Source organism: Neoarius graeffei, chromosome 14 (assembly GCF_027579695.1).
Source record: "Neoarius graeffei isolate fNeoGra1 chromosome 14, fNeoGra1.pri, whole genome shotgun sequence".
Taxonomy (NCBI): Eukaryota; Metazoa; Chordata; class Actinopteri; order Siluriformes; family Ariidae; genus Neoarius; species Neoarius graeffei.
In genome coordinates this window covers 6,741,423-6,760,910 of record NC_083582.1, presented here as the reverse complement: position 1 = coordinate 6,760,910, position 19,488 = coordinate 6,741,423, and the positions used below count along the sequence as shown (strand labels likewise).

At 41.2% G+C, this 19,488-nt stretch overlaps 1 protein-coding gene across 1 annotated transcript in view; it reads left to right on the top strand.

Moving 5' to 3' along the window:
• The first annotated feature begins 1,847 nt into the window (after positions 1 to 1,847).
• Positions 1,848 to 19,488, top strand: part of LOC132897855 (transmembrane protein 150A-like) — a 53,793-nt gene continuing 36,152 nt past the window's right edge. Inside the window, exons 1-2 of the mRNA XM_060939096.1 lie at positions 1,848 to 1,918; positions 11,400 to 11,447. Of these exons, the coding sequence (XP_060795079.1) occupies positions 1,848 to 1,918; positions 11,400 to 11,447 (119 nt within the window). The remainder of the gene's footprint in view (positions 1,919 to 11,399; positions 11,448 to 19,488) is intronic.

Below are 19,488 nucleotides of genomic sequence, written 5' to 3'. Positions count from 1 at the left end.
AAAAGTGAGCTGGATACTTGACAAGCGAGGAATAAACGTTGCAGTTGGAGTGTTTCAGTACTTGGAGGTGTTGTATCATGAGTAATAAATACAGAGTGGAAGAATGAATTCAGCAAGTTAGCTTTGTAAACACTGTTTGTCACAAAGGTTTGACCATCACGGAGGTACGTGGGACTAGTACGCTGTGTCATGGATGATTTGACGAGTGACCAAAAACGCTTGGGGTTCTCAAACAAAGAATCTCCGAGCTTGGAGGCATGATCTTTCTTTTTGCAAGCAAGCTTTTGTTTGGTTTTTCGTCGAAGGTCTTTAAATTTGGACCAGTCATTTGGGCAGCCAATTCTTATTGCTTTTTTCCTTTGTGCATTTTTCTTTCTAATTAGAGACAGAAGTTCCTTGTCTAACCACGGATGACCAGGATTTCGCACATGCACTTTAGGGACATGTTTTTCAACAGTAGATACAAACAGATCACACCAGTTGGACAATGATGCATCAACGTCGTTGTTGTTCATGAAAGCCGTGTCCCAGGGAGTGTGAGAGAGCTCGTCATTCAGTCCCTTCCAGTCTGCATGCTTGAAGTTGTAGACGACCCGGTTGGAGACAGGTTTCTTTGGGATGTTAAAATCTAAGGTAAAGCTGATCAATTTGTGGTCTGTTTGGAGAATATCAGTAAAACCATGTACGTCGCATACTTTTTCTGGAATATTTGTAAGGACTAGATCTAAGATGTTATCTTCTTTTGTTGAGAAATCAACCATTTGACATAGATAGTTATCACGTACCAGTTTGGAGAAGAAGTTGTGGTTACAGTCGTTGAATGTTGCCGACTCAATATCCCAGTCCATGCGAGGTAGGTTAAAATCTCCACAAATGATGACTTGGTCAAACTTGGCACGTGTGGTCAGGCACAGGGACTTTTTTAGTTTTTTCAGGCATTCAGTGTCAGAGTCTGGTGGTCTATAAAACACTATTACAGCCAGCTTTCGCCTGCAAACAGGAGGAAGTTCACATACCAATGTCTCTGAGTTGCTTTCAAGGTCTTGACGTCGTAAGCTGTGCAGGGAATTCTTTACAGCAAGCATAACTCCTCCACCTGATTTATGTTTTCTATCTCGTCTGTGGATGGTAAATCCAAGGTTGGGGAGAAGTTCACTATCCTGAATATCAGATTTCAGCCAGGTTTCTGTGACTGCAATTAAGTCCATATCGATAGACAGTGTCTGTAGTTTATCCATCTTGCGAACAAGGCTTCTGGCATTAAGGTACAAACAGTTCATCAGTCGCCCTTTTTTCCCTCCAGTAGATTTTGAATTTGACATCATCTGTTCCAGAATGACTATAGATGGTTTAATTTTATCACGCGCGCTAATTGTCGTTGAACTGAATGAGTGGTGAAGTGCCCACTAGGGTGCTCTTACAGTGGACAAAATGAGATATAATGCCCTATAGGCTCCTCTACATGCAAGGAAATGTGATAAAATGCCCTAGAAAGTGCTGTTACAGTGGGGGGGAAATGAAGTTCAATGCCCTATAGGTTCCTCTACATACAAGAAAATGTGATGAAATGCCTGCTAGATGGTCTTAGTAAAATGAGAAAATGAGATGCTGTGCCCTATAGGTTCCTCTACATGCAAGGAAATGGGATGAAATACCATAGAGAGTGCTGTTACAGTGGGGAAAACGAGGTTCAGTGCTCTATAGGTTCCTCTACATGCAAGATAATGTGATGAAATGCCCCCAAGAGTGCTGTTACTGTGGAGAAAATGAGAACCAATGACTCACTGTGTTCTGTGTGAAAGTTGAGGTGTACGGTAAGTTGGCATTGTTGTTGGGTTATGTTGTTAATGTCACACTACATCCAGTACAACAGCAGCATTGTCCTTTATCCCAAAAGCTCTGAGCCAGGAACTGCCGAGTAAAACCCAAACCCAGCCTCGTCCGAGTTATTATTTAAACCAATACCTAACAAACTCAGATCCTGCATGTCTACAGGGCTGTATAGCACTGTTACACATTTAATAATGAGAGGAATCGGGCGTTAGAGCAGGGAGAGTAGGTTAAAGATGCTCTTATTGAGTTATTCATTCACTAACCTCCTTTTCTGTATGGAGGCCAGAAAGATCTCTCACTTATTTCCCAGCGAGAGACGTCTTCCCTCAAGACACTTCATGTTTTACTGGATGGACACATATTTATAATTCTCTACTTTTTTCTAGTTAAACTTCATGTCACTTTTGTGGGGTTTGTGAAATTTTCACTCTGTCTTTTTGTGTCCACTCGTTTCTTGCATCATTGTGAATGGTTATTTAATTTCGACAAATTGAAGCAAATGTAGCTAGATAATAGAAATACCGTAGAAATCACCTCAATTTTTTTTACGCGTTTTGCTCAGACGACATCCAGTTCTTTCATCAAAGTCGAAGTTATTTTATTTATCATGTGCACAGTTTGCCAGAGATGATTGTTCATTGAAATATTCATGATGAGCATCTGAAAACTCGCTAAGGCACAAATACAAAAAAACAAACAAAAAAAAACCTTCTTAAATGGAATTGACTGAACAGTAATGTCAGTAAATACATATAACATCAACAAAACGTCACTACCGTGTTACACGGGTCGCCATCTTGGGTCATCATCTTATTTATTTATTTATTTATTTATTTAAATCTCTGTGCAGTTTAGTATCACTCATCCCCCTAAGCCACACCCTCTTCCATTTTAACCCATAAAGACCCAGACCCATAACCCCTTTAACCTCCTAGGGCTTAGCGGTCACATGCGTGGACAGCACTTTTTAGAAATTCGGAACAAGAATCCACATATGTGGACATACTTTTTCTCTAAAAGTACATCTTATCAAAAGATGATGCTTAGTTTTTATTCTAATCAGGTTCTAATAAGCCCAAATAGCAAAGAGAAATAAAAAATGCATGTAAAAAAACAGCTTGGGCCTTAGGAGGTTAAGGAAAATTATGGGGGATGTAACACAGACTAAATAGACCCTGTAGAACACAATTCTAGCGTTTTGTTTTGTTTTTCTCAATGGCACCCTTCCTTCATGTAGATCTGAAATGTGACATATATGTTACATTGGGTCTTTAAGATAAATTTATTTTACTAATGTGAATGAATGCAACTGATAGCTGAAACCAAATAAGCTGCCTTTTTATTTGCATCAACATAACATTACTGTATAATTGTACATCTTCACTTCAGTAATAAACAAAAATGTAGACTTATATACCTTGTATATATTTGCATTTTTCTTGTATAATTGCACAAAAATGTAAACTGAACACAAAAGGTACCTCATGTTAGAGGTCTTTGAAAAAACTGAGTGTAACTCTGGAATACTAATGAACAGAATCTGTGGTTGGTTGAAGAGAGCAACTGGACTTGCTTGACGATTCTTGAAAATGTTTCGCCTCTCCTCCGAAAGGCATCCTCAGTTCTGTCTGACTACTAGGGAGTATCCAGTATTTATCCTCTCATGGATCATTATAGAATCCGAATCAGAATGCTGATGGCTGCACCGTGGGCGGCTGATAAGATGTCATAGACACCCACCTCTGTTCAATGATGGTCGTTCCAGGTTGACAAAAATGAACGATCCACTCTGGCTAAGATGTCTGCCAGTTTTCTGGAAGTCCTCTCATACTCCCGCACCAGTCGAAGGGATCCCATCCCCTAGTAGTCAGACAGAACTGAGGATGCCTTTCGGAGGAGAGGCGAAACGTTTTCAAGAATCGTCAAGCAAGTCCAGTTGCTCTCTTCAACCAACCACAGATTACTATGTACCTGGATGACTGAGTTTCTTCACAGATATAATGAACAGAATCCAGTTTTCAAATCCAAAACACAGTTGCTTAACAAAAAGTGCAAAACACTTGTTATAACAGAGCACTACGTTTAACCCATATCATTGCTCTTTTAGACTACGGCATGTGATACTCTCTGAAACAATTTCTGTCTTCAGTGAAGCACAGACGCACATCACATTTCTCACACAAGGTGGAGGTCACATTCTTCTTGCAGATTTTGCAACGGCCACGCTTCTTACACTTCACTGGCCAGTGACCAACCTGGTCTAGGTGAACATCACGTGGAAGCCCAGGATGGATTCTGTAGGGGTTTGGTGGTGGTGGTGGAGATGAGCTTGATGGGCGGCCCCTTTGTGTTTGCACAAGTATAAGGCTGGTTGCAACATCTGCCTGAAAACTTTTTTGTTTCAGTGGCTTTTCTACCCCCAGTAGTTTGCAATCACGGCGATAGATCAACCATGCATTAACAAGGCCAAGCATTAGGGTTTGCCAAAAGAGATACAAGTACCACCTCCGTGACCGCATGTTGTACTTGTACCTTGAAACACATGCATCAAGAAGGTCTATACCCCCATGAATGTGTTGTACTCTTTGATTATGCAAGGTCTGGGGACTTCAACAAATGCTTTTGCTGTTTTACTCCATCGGCGAGCTGTGTCTTCAGGTAGAGCTCCGCAGCAAGATGAAATCATAGTGACAGACTCAGCGCTCAAAATTAACAGTGTCCTGACGTCCCGGGGACCATAAAAAATGTCATCGGGACACAAAATTATCATATCTGGGACAATCCCGGGACAATGGAAAAAAAAATAGATCTAGAAAAAAAGTTCTACATTAAAGGTGCAGTACGAGATTTTGGAATAACGGTTCCCGCAAGCCATATTTTGAAAAGAAACACTCCCACCCCCCGTGTCTCCACCCCTCCTCCCCCTTATAAAGCCTGAGAAATTCCGGCTTTATAATGGGTGTCTATTGCGTTACACACCAGTGGAGCTCGTTAAGTTAGAGTGTAGAGAGCTTGGAAAAATAGCTCAAACTTTCTCATTTAAACTGTTTTCAGCCCCAATTTTCACTCCACACTCATAATTTTCTCAAAAGTAGTAGCCACACTTGTCCTGATTCACACAATGTGTCTACCTGAGCGATAGGATTTACAGTTTTTGAATGAGAAGCCTGAAAGTAACAAGAGGACAGCCGCGCAGCCTCATAGACTCCCATTATAAACATGGCAGAAAAGTCACTCGTTTTTAACTCGCTCTAGTGACCTCATTTTTTACACTACAGACAAAAAAAATTACATCCGTGTGTTCAGGAGAGCCTTGTGGCGCTCACTGTGAAAGAATTTTGTGAATATCTCCTTCCGTTTTCGTGTAAATCCCCGTTGTTTGGAGGGAGCGCTCTGAGAGAATCCTGCGCTCTGTGTGGCACTCTGCTCGCTCTCACACACACACAGAAGGGCCGGGCTAGTCGCGGGGTTCAGTCTGATTGACGTGTCAGTATCCAATCATTTTGAGGTGGTACCTCGATATGATTGGATGGCATTTTTCCTTTATTTTACACTGTAGACTGGATTAAAATATTTCGTTTTTTGGGTCAAACCTTCTATTGTACTGCTTGCAACATGGGTGTGCATTTCATCCATTGATGGTATGGCTGATGGCTTTCAAAACATCTCTGAATGGGGCAACAGGTATATTACATAAAAATGGATAACGGTAATGGTGAAAATGATAAGTTGGCCTTATATATGCCAACAGATATTCAAGGTATAAGTAGATGAAACGAACATAAAAGGGGTCTTATTTTCAGCTAAAGTGTACTGCAGATGTAGTGAGTTGAAACATTTTCTGAATGAGCTAGTTGGCCCCTTTTAAATAAACAGGTATCTATTCATACAGTGAGATCACCAAAGTTTAGTGAACTGAAAATGCAATAACTGTAATTTTGAAGTAGATGATGTATAGGACATGTGTCACTTGTGTTTTGTGACTTATTGTAAAAATGATATAAAGGGTTCAAAATCGTATAGTTACAAATATAATAGTAACTTCTTATGATAATATTAACCACTGGTTATTTCAGAGAGGAAAAAAATGGGGACACTATTGCTTCCATTCGGGACAATACAACACAGAATTCGGGACCACTGGGGGACACAAAGAAAAAAAGTTAATTTCGAGCCCTGGACAGACTTGTTGTCATGCCACCTGACAATGGCCACCCGGTCTTCTCTCTCCCCCATCATGTCAAAGGACCCTCTGCCTCTCTTGGCAAGACTTTTCTCATCCTCAAGCTCACAACCAGCCAACCGATTGTTGCGAAGTGTACCTGTGTAGAAGATCTGTCGTTGAAGAAGCTCAAGTACTGGTGGTACTGAAGAAAACAGGTCGTCTGCGAATACCTTGAAATTCTGGTTTGGTGGGAGAGTTTCACACAACCTGAGAACGACGTCACCACCTATGCCAAATGAGGTTTTTCTCCCAGTGCCACCTTGATGCACCTCAAAATCACAGAGGATTCCAGACGAAGTGCAGCGACCCCAAATTTTCAATCCCCATCCTTGGGGATTGAATATTTTAGAATATTTTAGAAAAATATTTAGTATGTGTCATTGTTATTGCTATATTATTATTGTTATTGATGGTTATTAATTAATTGATATTGATCTATTACTATTGTATTGTTAATTGTATGTGCTGATGGTTGAAAAGTATTCCTCATGCATTTTATTGGTATTTGTGTTAGCATTACATGCTAATTCTTCTTGAGTAAAACATGATGATTGTAATGTAGGTATCATGCCGCCATCTTGTGTCAGAACTACAATTCCCAGGCAACTTCCGTGTGACCCACGTCAGGCGTGGGCGGGATCATCTACGTCAGTCCAACATGCACGCATAAATTCAAGCGGAAGCTCTTCCATTTTGTCTCTCTCGTCTGGCTTCCGATGAATCTGGACGTATAAAGAGGCGCTCTCCACCCAAAAAGACGTCTTCTTTCTTGCAAGATCCATCACTCAGGGCGATTTTCTTTCTTACCCTTGGCAAAGGTAAACTCTAGAGTCGCGCGATCTTTAAACTCAACCTGAGTTACAACCGGTTTACTTGCATTAGAAGTGACGTCACGACTACAGCCCAGGCAGTTAAAAGTTAAGAAGCGATTGAATCCTTTTTAACTCAAAAGCGCTGTGCATCTTATTCTGATCAGAGACTTTTCCTCACGAACGCTGAGGTTCGGACCAAGAATCCTCTGCTTTCCACGGGAACCACCCAAGTGCTCCGCTGGACCCGAAAGTTTTCTGCGCCTCCATCACAAGCGGCTCACGTGCTCCCATGGCGAGGCCCGAAACTACACCGGCAAATAGTTCTTCATATCTTGCTAAAGGCAGGATTAAGTAAGATTTTGGCATTTGGGCATAATTAGGATAGTCTTAGGAATTTGCTTTTATTGAAATAGTGTGAATTTAAACCCAGGTTTATCTGTTACACTGTTAGACACGCAGCGTGTTGATTTATTTTGTTCTATGTTCTCTCAATTGTTTTTTTTAATAGATAGGCTGTGCATGCTTTTCTTTACTACTAACATATAGTTCTCTTATTATACATCTTGATCTCAAGATTTCAGTGGATTCAGTATGGTTATGAGCTAGTGGGTTAGCTACAGCTTCCCTTTTGTCTGCTTAGCAACACAAAGTTAATCAAGGCCTACCATGTGCTCAGCAGGCCATCAGGCCTGATAAACCACACCTCAGCTAGAACTCCACAAGCTAGCTTTTAGTTAGCTACGGCTAATACCCTTGTCTTTAGCAACACATGCTCAGTAGGCCCCACCAGGCCTAACAAACACCCTTTAGCTAGGCCATAGGGCCTTTAGCAAACTCACACTAGCAACACAAGGCTAAACACAGAGCTAATCCTTTGTTCTGTTTAGATAACATTCTTTTGTTTAGCTACCAACAAGCTAGGCCTCCACCACGTGTAGTTAGCTACACGAGGCTAAACACATGGTCAAGTCCTACACACACACCCACACACACCTCACTGCTTGTATATATTGATTTATTTTATCTTTTTATCTTTGTATAATAAATTCATTTATTAAACAAACTGTGTTTATTTGTGTGAACAACAATATCTGAAGTCCCCAATCTTCTCAAAGAATTCAAAAAGGGTGCATATGTTATGTAATATGGTAAGTGATCATAATAATTTGGAAATATACCATAATCTAGCTGTTTGGTAATTTATCCAGGATTAATGGTATGATTCACTAAATGATTCATTGAGCGATTCACTGAATGATTCACTAAATGATTCATTGAACGATTCACTAAATGATTCACTTCGAATGAGACTGATTCTATGGTATGATTCAATTCAAACGAGTCAAAGTAAATGATTCAATGGGATTGATTCATTTTAATTATTAACCTTCAAAATTTAATGAGACTGATTTAACGAGATTGATCACTTAATTTCAATAATTAACTGATTGCACCCACAGTAATATTTTTGTTTCAATATGTTAAGTTAAGACAAAATAGTTTCTTACTTTAACATCATCATATTAACTGAAAATACTATGATATTTGCCTAAATGTGACATATACGTCACATCGTTTTTTTCACAGCGGTTTTGAGGCTGAAGTCCCTATGTTACATATATGTCACAACGATATTTTTATTACCTGTTCTATATGAAAACACACAGTAAACATAATTCTGACACCAAATATTTACAACAGCATGTCTTATATTTTCATTACAATTGTTAAATGACTCTAAACTTACCTTAAAAATGAAAAAAAAAAAACTTTTTAGCATGAGCTGCTCTGACCAGCATGTCTCCCCTTACTGTCAGCCATTATTGGAATGTTTTTTTCACCAAATAAAAGTCACATGACTGGACACAAGACCATCCAGGACGTTATACAGGTGCCACACTGGGACATAATGAAAAAAAAATTACAGATAGCAGTTTACATGGAAAATTCTAGACCATCAAATGTCATGTTACACCCATGTAACACTGGGTCCTTATGGAAATTGTCATGAAAAGCTGGAAGGACGATCTGGATGAAAGTTGTTGCTGTTTTTCAAAATCGTTTATTTTTAAATGACATTGCAATGCTTAATGATATCGATATTTGTGCATATATTTACATTTACACAAAGGATTTTGGATATGACACACTTTCATTTGAAGTTTCTTTCATCACATACTAAACATGCCTTGGTTAATCGATTACATTTCGAGGAAGTCAGGGATAATATATTAATATATATAACCCCAATTCCAAAAAGTTGGGACACTATGGAAAACATCAATAAAAACAGAATGGGAAGATTTGCAACTCATGGAAACCCGATATTTAATTGAAAATAGTACAAAGACGACATCTCAAATGTTGAAACTGAGAAATTTTATTGTTTTTTGAAAAACAGATGCTCATTTTGAATTTGATGTCAGCAACAGGTTTCAGAAAAGTTGGGACGGGGCAACAAAAGACTGAAAAACTTGTGCAATATGAAAAAAAAACTAATTAGGTTAATTGGTAACAGGTCAGTAAAATGATTGGGTATAAAAAGAGCATCGCAGAGAGGCGGAGTCTCTCAGAAGTAAAGATGGGGCGGGGTTCACCGCTCTGTGAAAGACTGCGTGGGCAAACAGTGCAACAATTTAAGAATAATGAAACATTCTTAATGTAAAGCTGCAAAGAATTTGGGGATCACATCATCTATGGTCCATAATATAATGAAAAGATTCAGAGAATCTGGAGAAATCTCTGTATGCAAGAGACAAGGCTGAAAACTGACACTGGATGCCTGTGATCTTCAGGCCCTCAGGAGACACTGCATTAAAAGCAGACACGTGTCTGTAGTGGAAATCACTGTATGGGCTCAGGAACACTTCAGAAAACCATCGTCTGTGAAAACACTTCATTACTGCATCCACAAATGCAAGTTAAAACCAGATATAAACAATATCCAGAAACCCCGCCCCCTTCTCTGGGCCCGAGCTCTTTTACGATGGACTGAGGCGAAGTGGAAAACTGTCCCAAGGTCTGATGAATCAAAAGTAGAAATTCTTTTTAGAAATCATGGACCCCACGTCCTCCAGGCTAAAGAGGAGAGGGACCATCCGGCTTGTTATCAGTGCACAGCTCAAAAGCAGCATCTGTGATGATATGAAGGGGTGTTAGTGCACATGACATGGGTAGCTTGTACATCTGAGAAGGCATCATTAATGCTGAATGATATAAACATGTTTCAGAGCAACATGCTGCCATCCAGACAAAATCTTTTTCAGGGAAGGCTTTCCTTCTTTCAGCAAGACAATACCAAACCACTTTTTGCACAGATTAAAACTGCATGGCTCTGTAGTAAAAGAGTCCAGGTGCTAAACTGGCCTGCCTGCAGTCCAGACCTGTCTCCCATTTAAAACATTTGGCACATTATGAAGCGCAAAATACGACAAAAGAGACCCTGAACTGTTGAGCAACTGAAATTGTATATCAGGCAAGAATGGGACAACATTTCTCTTTCAAAACTACAGCACTAGGTCTCCTCAGTTCCCAAACGTTTACAGTGTTGTTAAAAGTAGACGTGATGCAACACAGTGGTAAACGTGTCCCTGTCCCAACTTTTTTGAAATGTGTTGCTGACATCAAATTCAAAATGAACAAATATTTTTCAAAAAACAATACAATTTCTCAGTTTCAACATTTGATATGTTGTCTTTGTACTATTTTCAATGAAATATCAGGTTTCCATGATTTGCAAATAATCGCATTCTGTTTTTATTTCCAGTTTACACAGCGTCCCAACTTTTTTGGACTTGGGGTTGTAATTTATGACATGGCTTTGTTGAATACTCGATTCTGATTGGTCAATTACGGTCTGTTATTCTACAGTCTATTATTTCTGTATCAGAAGACTGTTGCTATGAATAACAGACCGTTGTTATGGACACAGTTCTGATCCTAGACACTGGACGATCGCATCCAATCATATCAATCCGCAAAAAGAACTCTGGGAAATGTTGTTGCTTTCATAATCAAATTAAATACCATGGAAGATTTTTTTAATATTTATTTTAATGTTTAGTTTTTCCATGAATTATAACACTCGGCTAATCTTAAGAAGGCTACAAAGTTTACGTTGCTCTGGACGCAGCTCCAACCGTAGAATCTAACTGACTTTTTTTTTGAGGAAACACTAAAATAATTTCAATATTTTGCATCAAATTAAGTAGCTTTGTGATAAGAGGGATTCTGTACAGCAAGGTGGTCATTACTGCGAAATAAATCCATTTCGCATCAGGGACCTTATTAATTCACAATAATGACTGGCTCATTAACCTCAGTCATCTCTTTCTTTCTTTCTTTCTTTCTTTCTTTCCTTGCTCCTCTTTCTTTCTTTCTTTCTTTCTTTCTTTCTTTCTTTCTTTCTTTCTTTCTTTCCTTGCTCCTCTTTCTTTCTTTCTTTCTTTCTTTCTTTCCTTGCTCCATTTTCTTTCTTTCTTTCTTTCTTTCTTTCTTTCTTTCTTTCTTTCTTTCTTTCTTGTCCACAGATATGCCATGGCAGTGTATAACCAGCATGTCTGCCCTCTCAGTAACTGGTAAAGTTATTTACTTTAACGTAACTCTCTTCCTTTTACTGTCTGATACAATTTAGCTTAGAATTTATTCGAGATAAAATTTGTGTGAGTCTGTCTGTTTTGTCTCCGCTGGATTGTGCGGAAATATATTTTGCATAGCTTGTAAACTGGCAGCGAGTTTGTTCGCCTTATTAGCCTGCTCTTTGCTTTATATGACTGATTGCTAACATAATTTTTTTTAAAATCTTTGCTTTCCAACTTCACAGTCTGTATTCAATTCTGAGACTTTTTTTTTACTGTTAATTTCACACAGGTTTTCAGGAAAAACAAAAAAAAAGTACAACAATGATGTGGTTTAAAATATTTTAAAAAATATCAGTGGTATAGTTCGCATGGAAACAGAGAGGGTTTTAAAGAAACAAACAACTAAGAGTGAATAGGTAAGACGAGCACTGTGTTTAACCCGTAAGTGGGTATTTTTAACTCGTAATTGTCAAGCTTGTTGTGTTTAATGCTGCATTTAAGACAACTGGGAATTTTTCAACTTGGAAATGACAACTTCGCACTTTAGAGCGTTCATGCTGACGTTGAAAATAAACGAACACTCGGTGTGATCTACAAGTTGCTTAGGTAGTGCTTTATCACAGAGCTCCATACTTAAGAGAATATGAGCACCAGTCATAACAATTGTCAACAGTCCATAATTATCGACACCTTTTCAGATTTACTCACCTTTTCAGGTGAGTTTCAGTTACAACATTTATTATTGGTTAATTAATCAACCAGAAGACACCCCCCCCCCCCAATCTTGTCCTCTGATGACACAGCTCGTTATCAAAGATGTAAAATTTTTCAGCATGATCAGCAATTTTTCGGAAAACCCGGACGTTATCATCGCAGGTAAGCATGGTGGAAAGATCATGGACATGTTTTTACTGATCAAATTCACCGATATTTCATGATCTCCTCGTCGAAACCTACTTTGTTTCTTCTTCTTTCATTTGACAGTTGCCATTTTGTATCAAACGCGCATTTGAGAAGTCACATGAGGTGTCGATAATAGTGATCACTTTCACCGGTGTCCACCATTATCGACACCCTTTGGGATTAAATGACATTTACAACTGCTATGGATCGATCTTTGTGTAACATTGTTGAAGTAGATGAAGTACTTTAAAAAAATAAAAGTGCTGTGATTTATTATATTTTTTATTCTGATTCATAACAGAATGGAATGTTTACAGAGTATTTGGAATCTGATTGCAATAAATAGAATTAGAGCAGAATTAAATTCCTAGCATATAAAAAATTACATGCTTGAAATATTCAGATTTTTCTATCCCATTCAGAAAATATTTTTTTGCAGTTTGTTGTAAATATCTACCACATATATTACAATATCAGTAGACATTTTATATTTTGATTCGAGTAATGACATGCAACGTTTGACCTGGGTGTTCATGTGGTTACAATCTCAATTGCCTGTTGACATTTATTGGTAAACTACAAAACTAGAAATTAATGCAAACAACAACGAATGATTAACAAAATGTGATCTATGAAAATACTTAAAGTGCGTAGAAAGTGGAAAAAAAGATTTTCTGTCGCAGGTTAAACATTATCGGTTCGTTTATTTACAAACATTAGAATTACTTCCTCATTTACGTAAACACCAACATCCATATATTTATATAAAAGATATTTTGTACTAAATATAAGTCCATGTAAAACAAATTTTAAATAAAAACTATGTTTTGTTAAGGGCGGCACGGTGGTGTAGTGGTTAGCGCTGTCACCTCACAGCAAGAAGGTCTGGGTTCGAGCCCCGTGGCCGACGAGGGCCTTTCTGTGCGGAGTTTGCATGTTCTCCCCGTGTCCGCATGGGTTTCCTCCGGGTGCTCCGGTTTCCCCCACAGTCCAAAGACATGCAGGTTAGGTTAACTGGTGACTCTAAATTGACCGTAGGTGTGAGTGTGAATGGTTGTCTGTGTCTATGTGTCAGCCCTGTGATGACCTGGCGACTTGTCCAGGGTGTACCCCGCCTTTCGCCCGTAGTCAGCTGGGATAGGCTCCAGCTTGCCTGCGACCCTGTAGAACAGGATAAAGCGGCTAGAGATAATGAGATGAGATGTTTTGTTAAATTAATACCACATACCAATGATTTATTTATTTATTTATTTATTTTTTATAAATAATCATCTGGGTGTCGATAACTGTGGACAAAGGTGTCGATAATTGTGGAACGGTGTCACATGATCCAATACGGTAAGTAATCAGGAATCAACTCGGTTTTGTTTTGTTTTTTCCAGTGGAAGTTTTAGTAATTATTCATGCACAATTTACGTATTGAAAGTCTTTTCTACTTTTGCAATGGCCAAAAGGTCATTAATGTGTCGATAATTGTAGCTGCCACTCTAGTTCAATAGCAATTATGAGCATCTTTCCTTAGTTGTAGATAATCTAAACCTACCACGGATTGATATCAATTAGTTCTCATGTGCAATAATCTTCTTCTTTGCCCATCCAGTGTGTTCTGGGTTGGGTCCCTTTCCTAAGGTTTCTTGGTTAAGTAAGTACAGCCAGCTAGCCACTCCTCTACTGCACTGCTTATGGTCATGGGCAATTTAAAGTAGCCAGTTAACCTAACTGCACAGAAAGGAGTGAAGTGATGTTTTATTTATGATTGACAAACATGCGAGCAGCCATGTTGGCTCCTGGTGGACTTGGTGATTGAGTTGACCTTTTCTTCTTCCCGAGTTGAGGGGGGGGGCGTTTTCTTTTGTTTTGCATGGTCAGAGGTCAAAAATTCTGAGGTGCAAGCTTTAGATGAACGCAGAATTATTAACTAGAAAGGCAACAGGAAATAATGACCATATAAGGAAAGTGAGACAAAAAAGGTACAGAATACAGGATGTAGAGTGTTCGGGGCAACGGGAACAGAATCAGAGCAGATGGGATCAGTAACCTGGTCAGGTGTCAGGAATTAATATTAATCAGGAGACATGGGGCAGTTAGTGCAGTGGGTTTGGGGTCAAAATATTGTGTTCCAGCATTTCATAGCAAAGTTGAAATTTTGGCCCTGCTGTCATGAACTATTTTAGTTTCCTAGCGTCAGGTTTGGACCCTCGGAGTCACCGAGACGTTTCTCTTGCTCTTTAGATTAAATATACAGGTTTGGTCAGAGGTGAGATGAAACTGGAACTTTCAGATTATTTTTCAGAAAAAGTTCTACATCACAAATAGGGCCACTGCTAGAAATTCTGGGCCCTATGAAAGAATATAATATCCCCCCCCCCCCCCCCCCCCCCCCCCCCAGTAGTAGTAGTAGGCATCTGTCAATCCCAGAGGACAATGAGAGTGCGCCCTAGGAACACTTTCAGTTGTGACTGTAGAGTCCAATGCGGGAGTGGCAGTCTCTTCCACACTTTGCACAACAGAACCGTGTGGCAGCACTGACAGGTGTAGGACGAGATTTGCGGTCAGCTCTTTCCTCGTCAGCTCTCTGCATGAGGCTGTCCTCAAAAACTGACAGACCTTTTGTCACCGCCAATTTCCAGGCACATCTGTCTGCTGTAAGCATCTGCCAGGAGTTTGTGTCAATGGCGAGAGCTTTGAGGTCACGCTTGCAAGTGTCCTTGTAGTGAAGCTGAGGACGGCTGACTGGTCTGTGACCAGATGCCAGCTCTCCATAGAGGAGGTCCTTAGGGATAAGTCCATCTGGCATGCGGGAGACATGTCCTAGCCAATGCATGCATCTCTGCTTCAGCAAGGTAAACATGGAGGTGATGTTGGCTGTCTGGAGCACTATGGTGTTGGACACCTTGTCTCTCCAAGTGATTCCCAGGATACACCTCAGGCAGAGCATGTGGAACGAATTGAGTCTTTGCTCCTGCCTGGATCTCATGGTCCAAGATTCGCTGCCATAGAGCAGTGTTCAATACACAGGCCCTGTACACTTGGATCTTGGTGTGCTCCGTGAGCTTGTTGTTGGCCCAGACTCTCTTGGACAACCTGGCAAAGGTTGATGCAGCCTTTCCAATGCATCTGTTGATCTTGCTGTCCAATAACAGATTATTGGAGATTAAAGAGCCCAGGTAAAAGAAGTCATTGACTGTTTCCAGCTTCTGGTCAGCAATTGTGATGGAGGGAGGCTGATCACCACCTTGTCCCATCACTTGAGTCTTCTTTAACCTAATGGTGAGGCCAAATTTATTGCAGGCAACAGCAAAGGATGACATGAGAGACTGGAGCTCCTCTTGTGAGTGGGTTGCAACTGCTGCATCATCAACAAAGAGAAAGTCTCTGATGCATTTCTGCTGCACCTTGGTCTTTGCTCTCAGTCTAGACAGTCTGAAAAGGTTCGAGTCTGATCTCGTCCGCAAATACTGTAGATCCCTTCTGTCACATTTCCAAAGGCATATTTCAGCATGACTGCAAAGAAGATTCCAAACAGCATGGGAGCTAGAACACATCCCTGCTTCACTCCACTGAGGATGTTGAAGGATTCAGAGATGGAGCCATCATACACAATGGTTCCTTTCATAATATCATCATGAAATGATTTGATGATGCTGAGCAATGTTGGAGGACATCCAATCTTTCTCAGGATTTCAAAGAGTCCTTTTCTGCTCACAAGGTCAAATGCTTTGGTAAGCTCAATGAAGGCAATGTACAGTGGTTTCCCCTGCTCTCTGCATTTATCTTGCAGTTGTCTGACAGAAAAGATCATGTCAATAGTAGACCTCTCAGCACAAAAACTACACTGAGACTCTGGGTAGACTCTGTCGGCAAGGACCTGAAGTCTCTTCAGGACGACACATGCAAACAGCTTCCTGACAATGCTGAGCAGTGAGATGCCACAGTAGTTATTGTAGTCACTTCTATTGCCTTTGTTTTTGTAAAGGGTGACAATATTGGCATCTTTTATGTCTTGTGGGACTGCTCCCTCCCTCCAGCACTGACAGAAAAGCTCATGCAGTTTGTGGATGAGAGGACCTTTGGCACATTTGAAGATATCTGGTGGTATGCCATCTTTTCCTGGAGCTTTGCCAGCAGCAAGTGCGTCTAGTGATTCTTCAGGTTCTTTCAGAATTGGCTCAGCATCAAGTCCATCCAAAGTGGGCAGAGGTTCAATGTCATTGAGAGCTTTTTCCATAACAATGGTTTCTCTAGCATACAGTTCAGAATAATGCTCCACCCAGTGTTCCATCTGTTTCGCACAGTCCTTAATGCTCCATTGCTGATTTCAGAGGGGCAGTCTTGTTCTGCACTGGACCAAGGGCTTGCTTGAGTCCATCATACATCCCTCTGACATTGCCTGTGTTGGCTGCAACCTGGATCTTGGAGCTGAGATCAAGCCAGTAGTCGTTAGGGCTCTGCCTTGCAGCCAGCTGGACTTTGTTCCGAGCGGATTGGAGCTTCTGCAAGTTCTTCTCACTAACAGAGGACTTGTATGCTGTAAGTGCCTGTCTCTTCTCTTTGATCAGTGGAAGCATCACTTCAGAGTGGGCCTCAAACCAGTCAGCAAACAACCATATTTTTACCAAAGGTCAGCATGGCTGTATTGTAGATGGTGTCCTGAAGGTAATCCCGTCTCGCTTGGGCATCAGTACTGTCAGGGCCGGGGAGAACTTCCTCAAGGGCCTGAGTGAACTTAGCCACCTTGACAGGGTCGTGGACCTTGCCTATGTCGATGCATGGCCTGCCTTCCTTCCTGGAGCAATGAATCCTCCTGGGCTGTAGCTTCACCTTGCTGAGCACAAGGGAGTGGTCAGTGTCGCAGTCAGCACTTTGAAAGCTGCAGATCAACTTGACATTATGTAGATTGGCATGTCCTGTCAAGATGAGGACAAGCTAATGCCAGTGCTTGGAACATGGGTGACGCCATGAGACTTTGTGCTGGGGCTTTGTGTTGAAGAAAGTGTTTGTGAAGCAAAGGTCATGTTGACAGCAAAGCTCCAATACCCTCTGTCCATTTTCATTCATCTTTCCTGTCCCAGAATGACCAAGGCAAAAAGGCCAGCTGGAGAAGTCACTGCCGACATGCGCATTGAAGTCTCCCAGAATGAATAGAGGTTCTTGAGAGGAGATGTCGCTCAGGGCCCCACTAAGTTCATCAAAGAACTGGTCCTTAGCTTCTTGAGAAGACATCAGTTTTGGCACATATACGCTGAGGATGCTGACAAGGCCCACAGAAGTCTGGAGCTGTATCTTTAGCAGTCTCTCAGTACCACCAGCAGGTGGGACAACAGAGCCAACAAGAACATTTCCAATGTTGAAGCCCACTCCATGTTCCCTGCCCTCCTCAGGTGGCTTGCCCTGCCAGAAAAAGGTATAATCTTTCTCTCTCAGGGTACCTGAGGAAGACAGCCTAGTTTCTTGCAAGGCAACAATGTCCATCTGCAGCCGGCTTAGCTCATTGTTGATGATTGCTGTCTTGCGTGTGTCGCTCATGTCCTGCAGGTCTTCAGTGAGGCCTGGAGTCATAGTCTGCATGTTCCATGTACCTAGCCTAAACGTAGGTTGCTTTTGAAGGTTCCTTCTTACGCCTGATGTGGTATTGTCAATCCACCTGTCGGGGGTATCCCCTAAGCCACTCAGTGAGGCCTGGAGTCATAGTCTGCATGTTCCATGTACCTAGCCTAAATGTAGGTTGCTTTTGAAGGTTCCTTCTTATGCCTGATGTGGTATTGTCGATCCACCTGTCGGGGGTATCCCCTAAGCCCCACACACCCAGTAGAGCAAGTGGCCCATGGTGAGACAGCACCTTACTGGCTGGGGGCTGCCCAGCTTGAGGCGGGCAGTAGCTGTCCAGTGGGATTAGAGAATCCCTCCCACTGCCAGAAGCAATCCCTGGTGTCTCATTCTACACCAATCAAGTACTGAGACTTATAACCAGTAGACTGTTGCTTCTCGTGTTGCATCATTGCTGTGAAGCGGTACTGGAGTGTCCTATCCAGGACGCAAGCCTGGGCTGAGTTCTATGGAGGACAAACTGTGACCCATGCAGTAGGTCCACCCTCTTCACTCCACCAGTGTAGTCCAAGGGAGATGCAAGCGCCTGTACAACTTGGCACCAGTGTTGTTGCAGGAATTGACAGACTGGACTGAATACAGTGACAGACTGCCTTAGGGGCTCCAACTCCAGATTTTTCCTTGAGGTTTACTCTTGAAGCCTTTCCCATGAGTGGGCATAGGCACAAGGTAGTGGAGGTTTGAAATCAGGGTTTACCTTCCCCTAGATGAGCAGTTGTCCCTGACTGACGAGCCTCCTCTGCCCGAAGCAAGCTGGTTATGGCGCCAGCAGCCCACCTTCGCCCTTTCTCCTGTCAGTAAAAACAGTTCCAGCAGGCTTAGTAGCTAAGCTGCACAAAAAGGCCAGGAGCTGGACTGGGTTGTCAGATGCTGTTTGAGACGCTCGTCATTGGGAGCATTTTATAGGTAGTGGGAGCTTATCCCCAATACCACCCCTGGCTATGACAAACTTGAAACCAAACAGGTTAAAACCAATATTTGCCCCCCCTTATGTTTCTGGTAACCCAACTTCTTCATGATGGTGTCAATCTACTGATGGTTCACCATCAATTCTGCTTCTACCGTGTGCAGCTAACATTAGTGCTGCATTGGAAAGCAACAAACCTAACGTGGTGTCGCGCTCTGGCTCCACAAGACTACCATGTAATGAATAGGGAGAGGGGTGAAATATAAAGACTATCTATTCTAACAATTTTGCGGAAAATGGAAAACCAAACCAGAAGGTTCTTGTATTTGCTTGTTTTAAGGGGCAAAATTATTTTTAAAAAATTTAATTAAATTAACTTACACATGGTAATAATATTAATATTGTCCTCTGAGGGCCCTCTGTCAATGCTGGGCCCTTAGAATCATCCTAACTCTCCCCCACCCAACCCCCCAACAGCGCCCCAATCTGGCTGGTGTTAGCATGTTAGTGCAAAAGTAGCCCTAAATAAAAATGTGATTTTTATTTGAATTGAATTTTGTTCATGCTTGCATTTTGATTGCTTATTCACTGTAAATGCAAATATTCAAATTAATTAGAAAT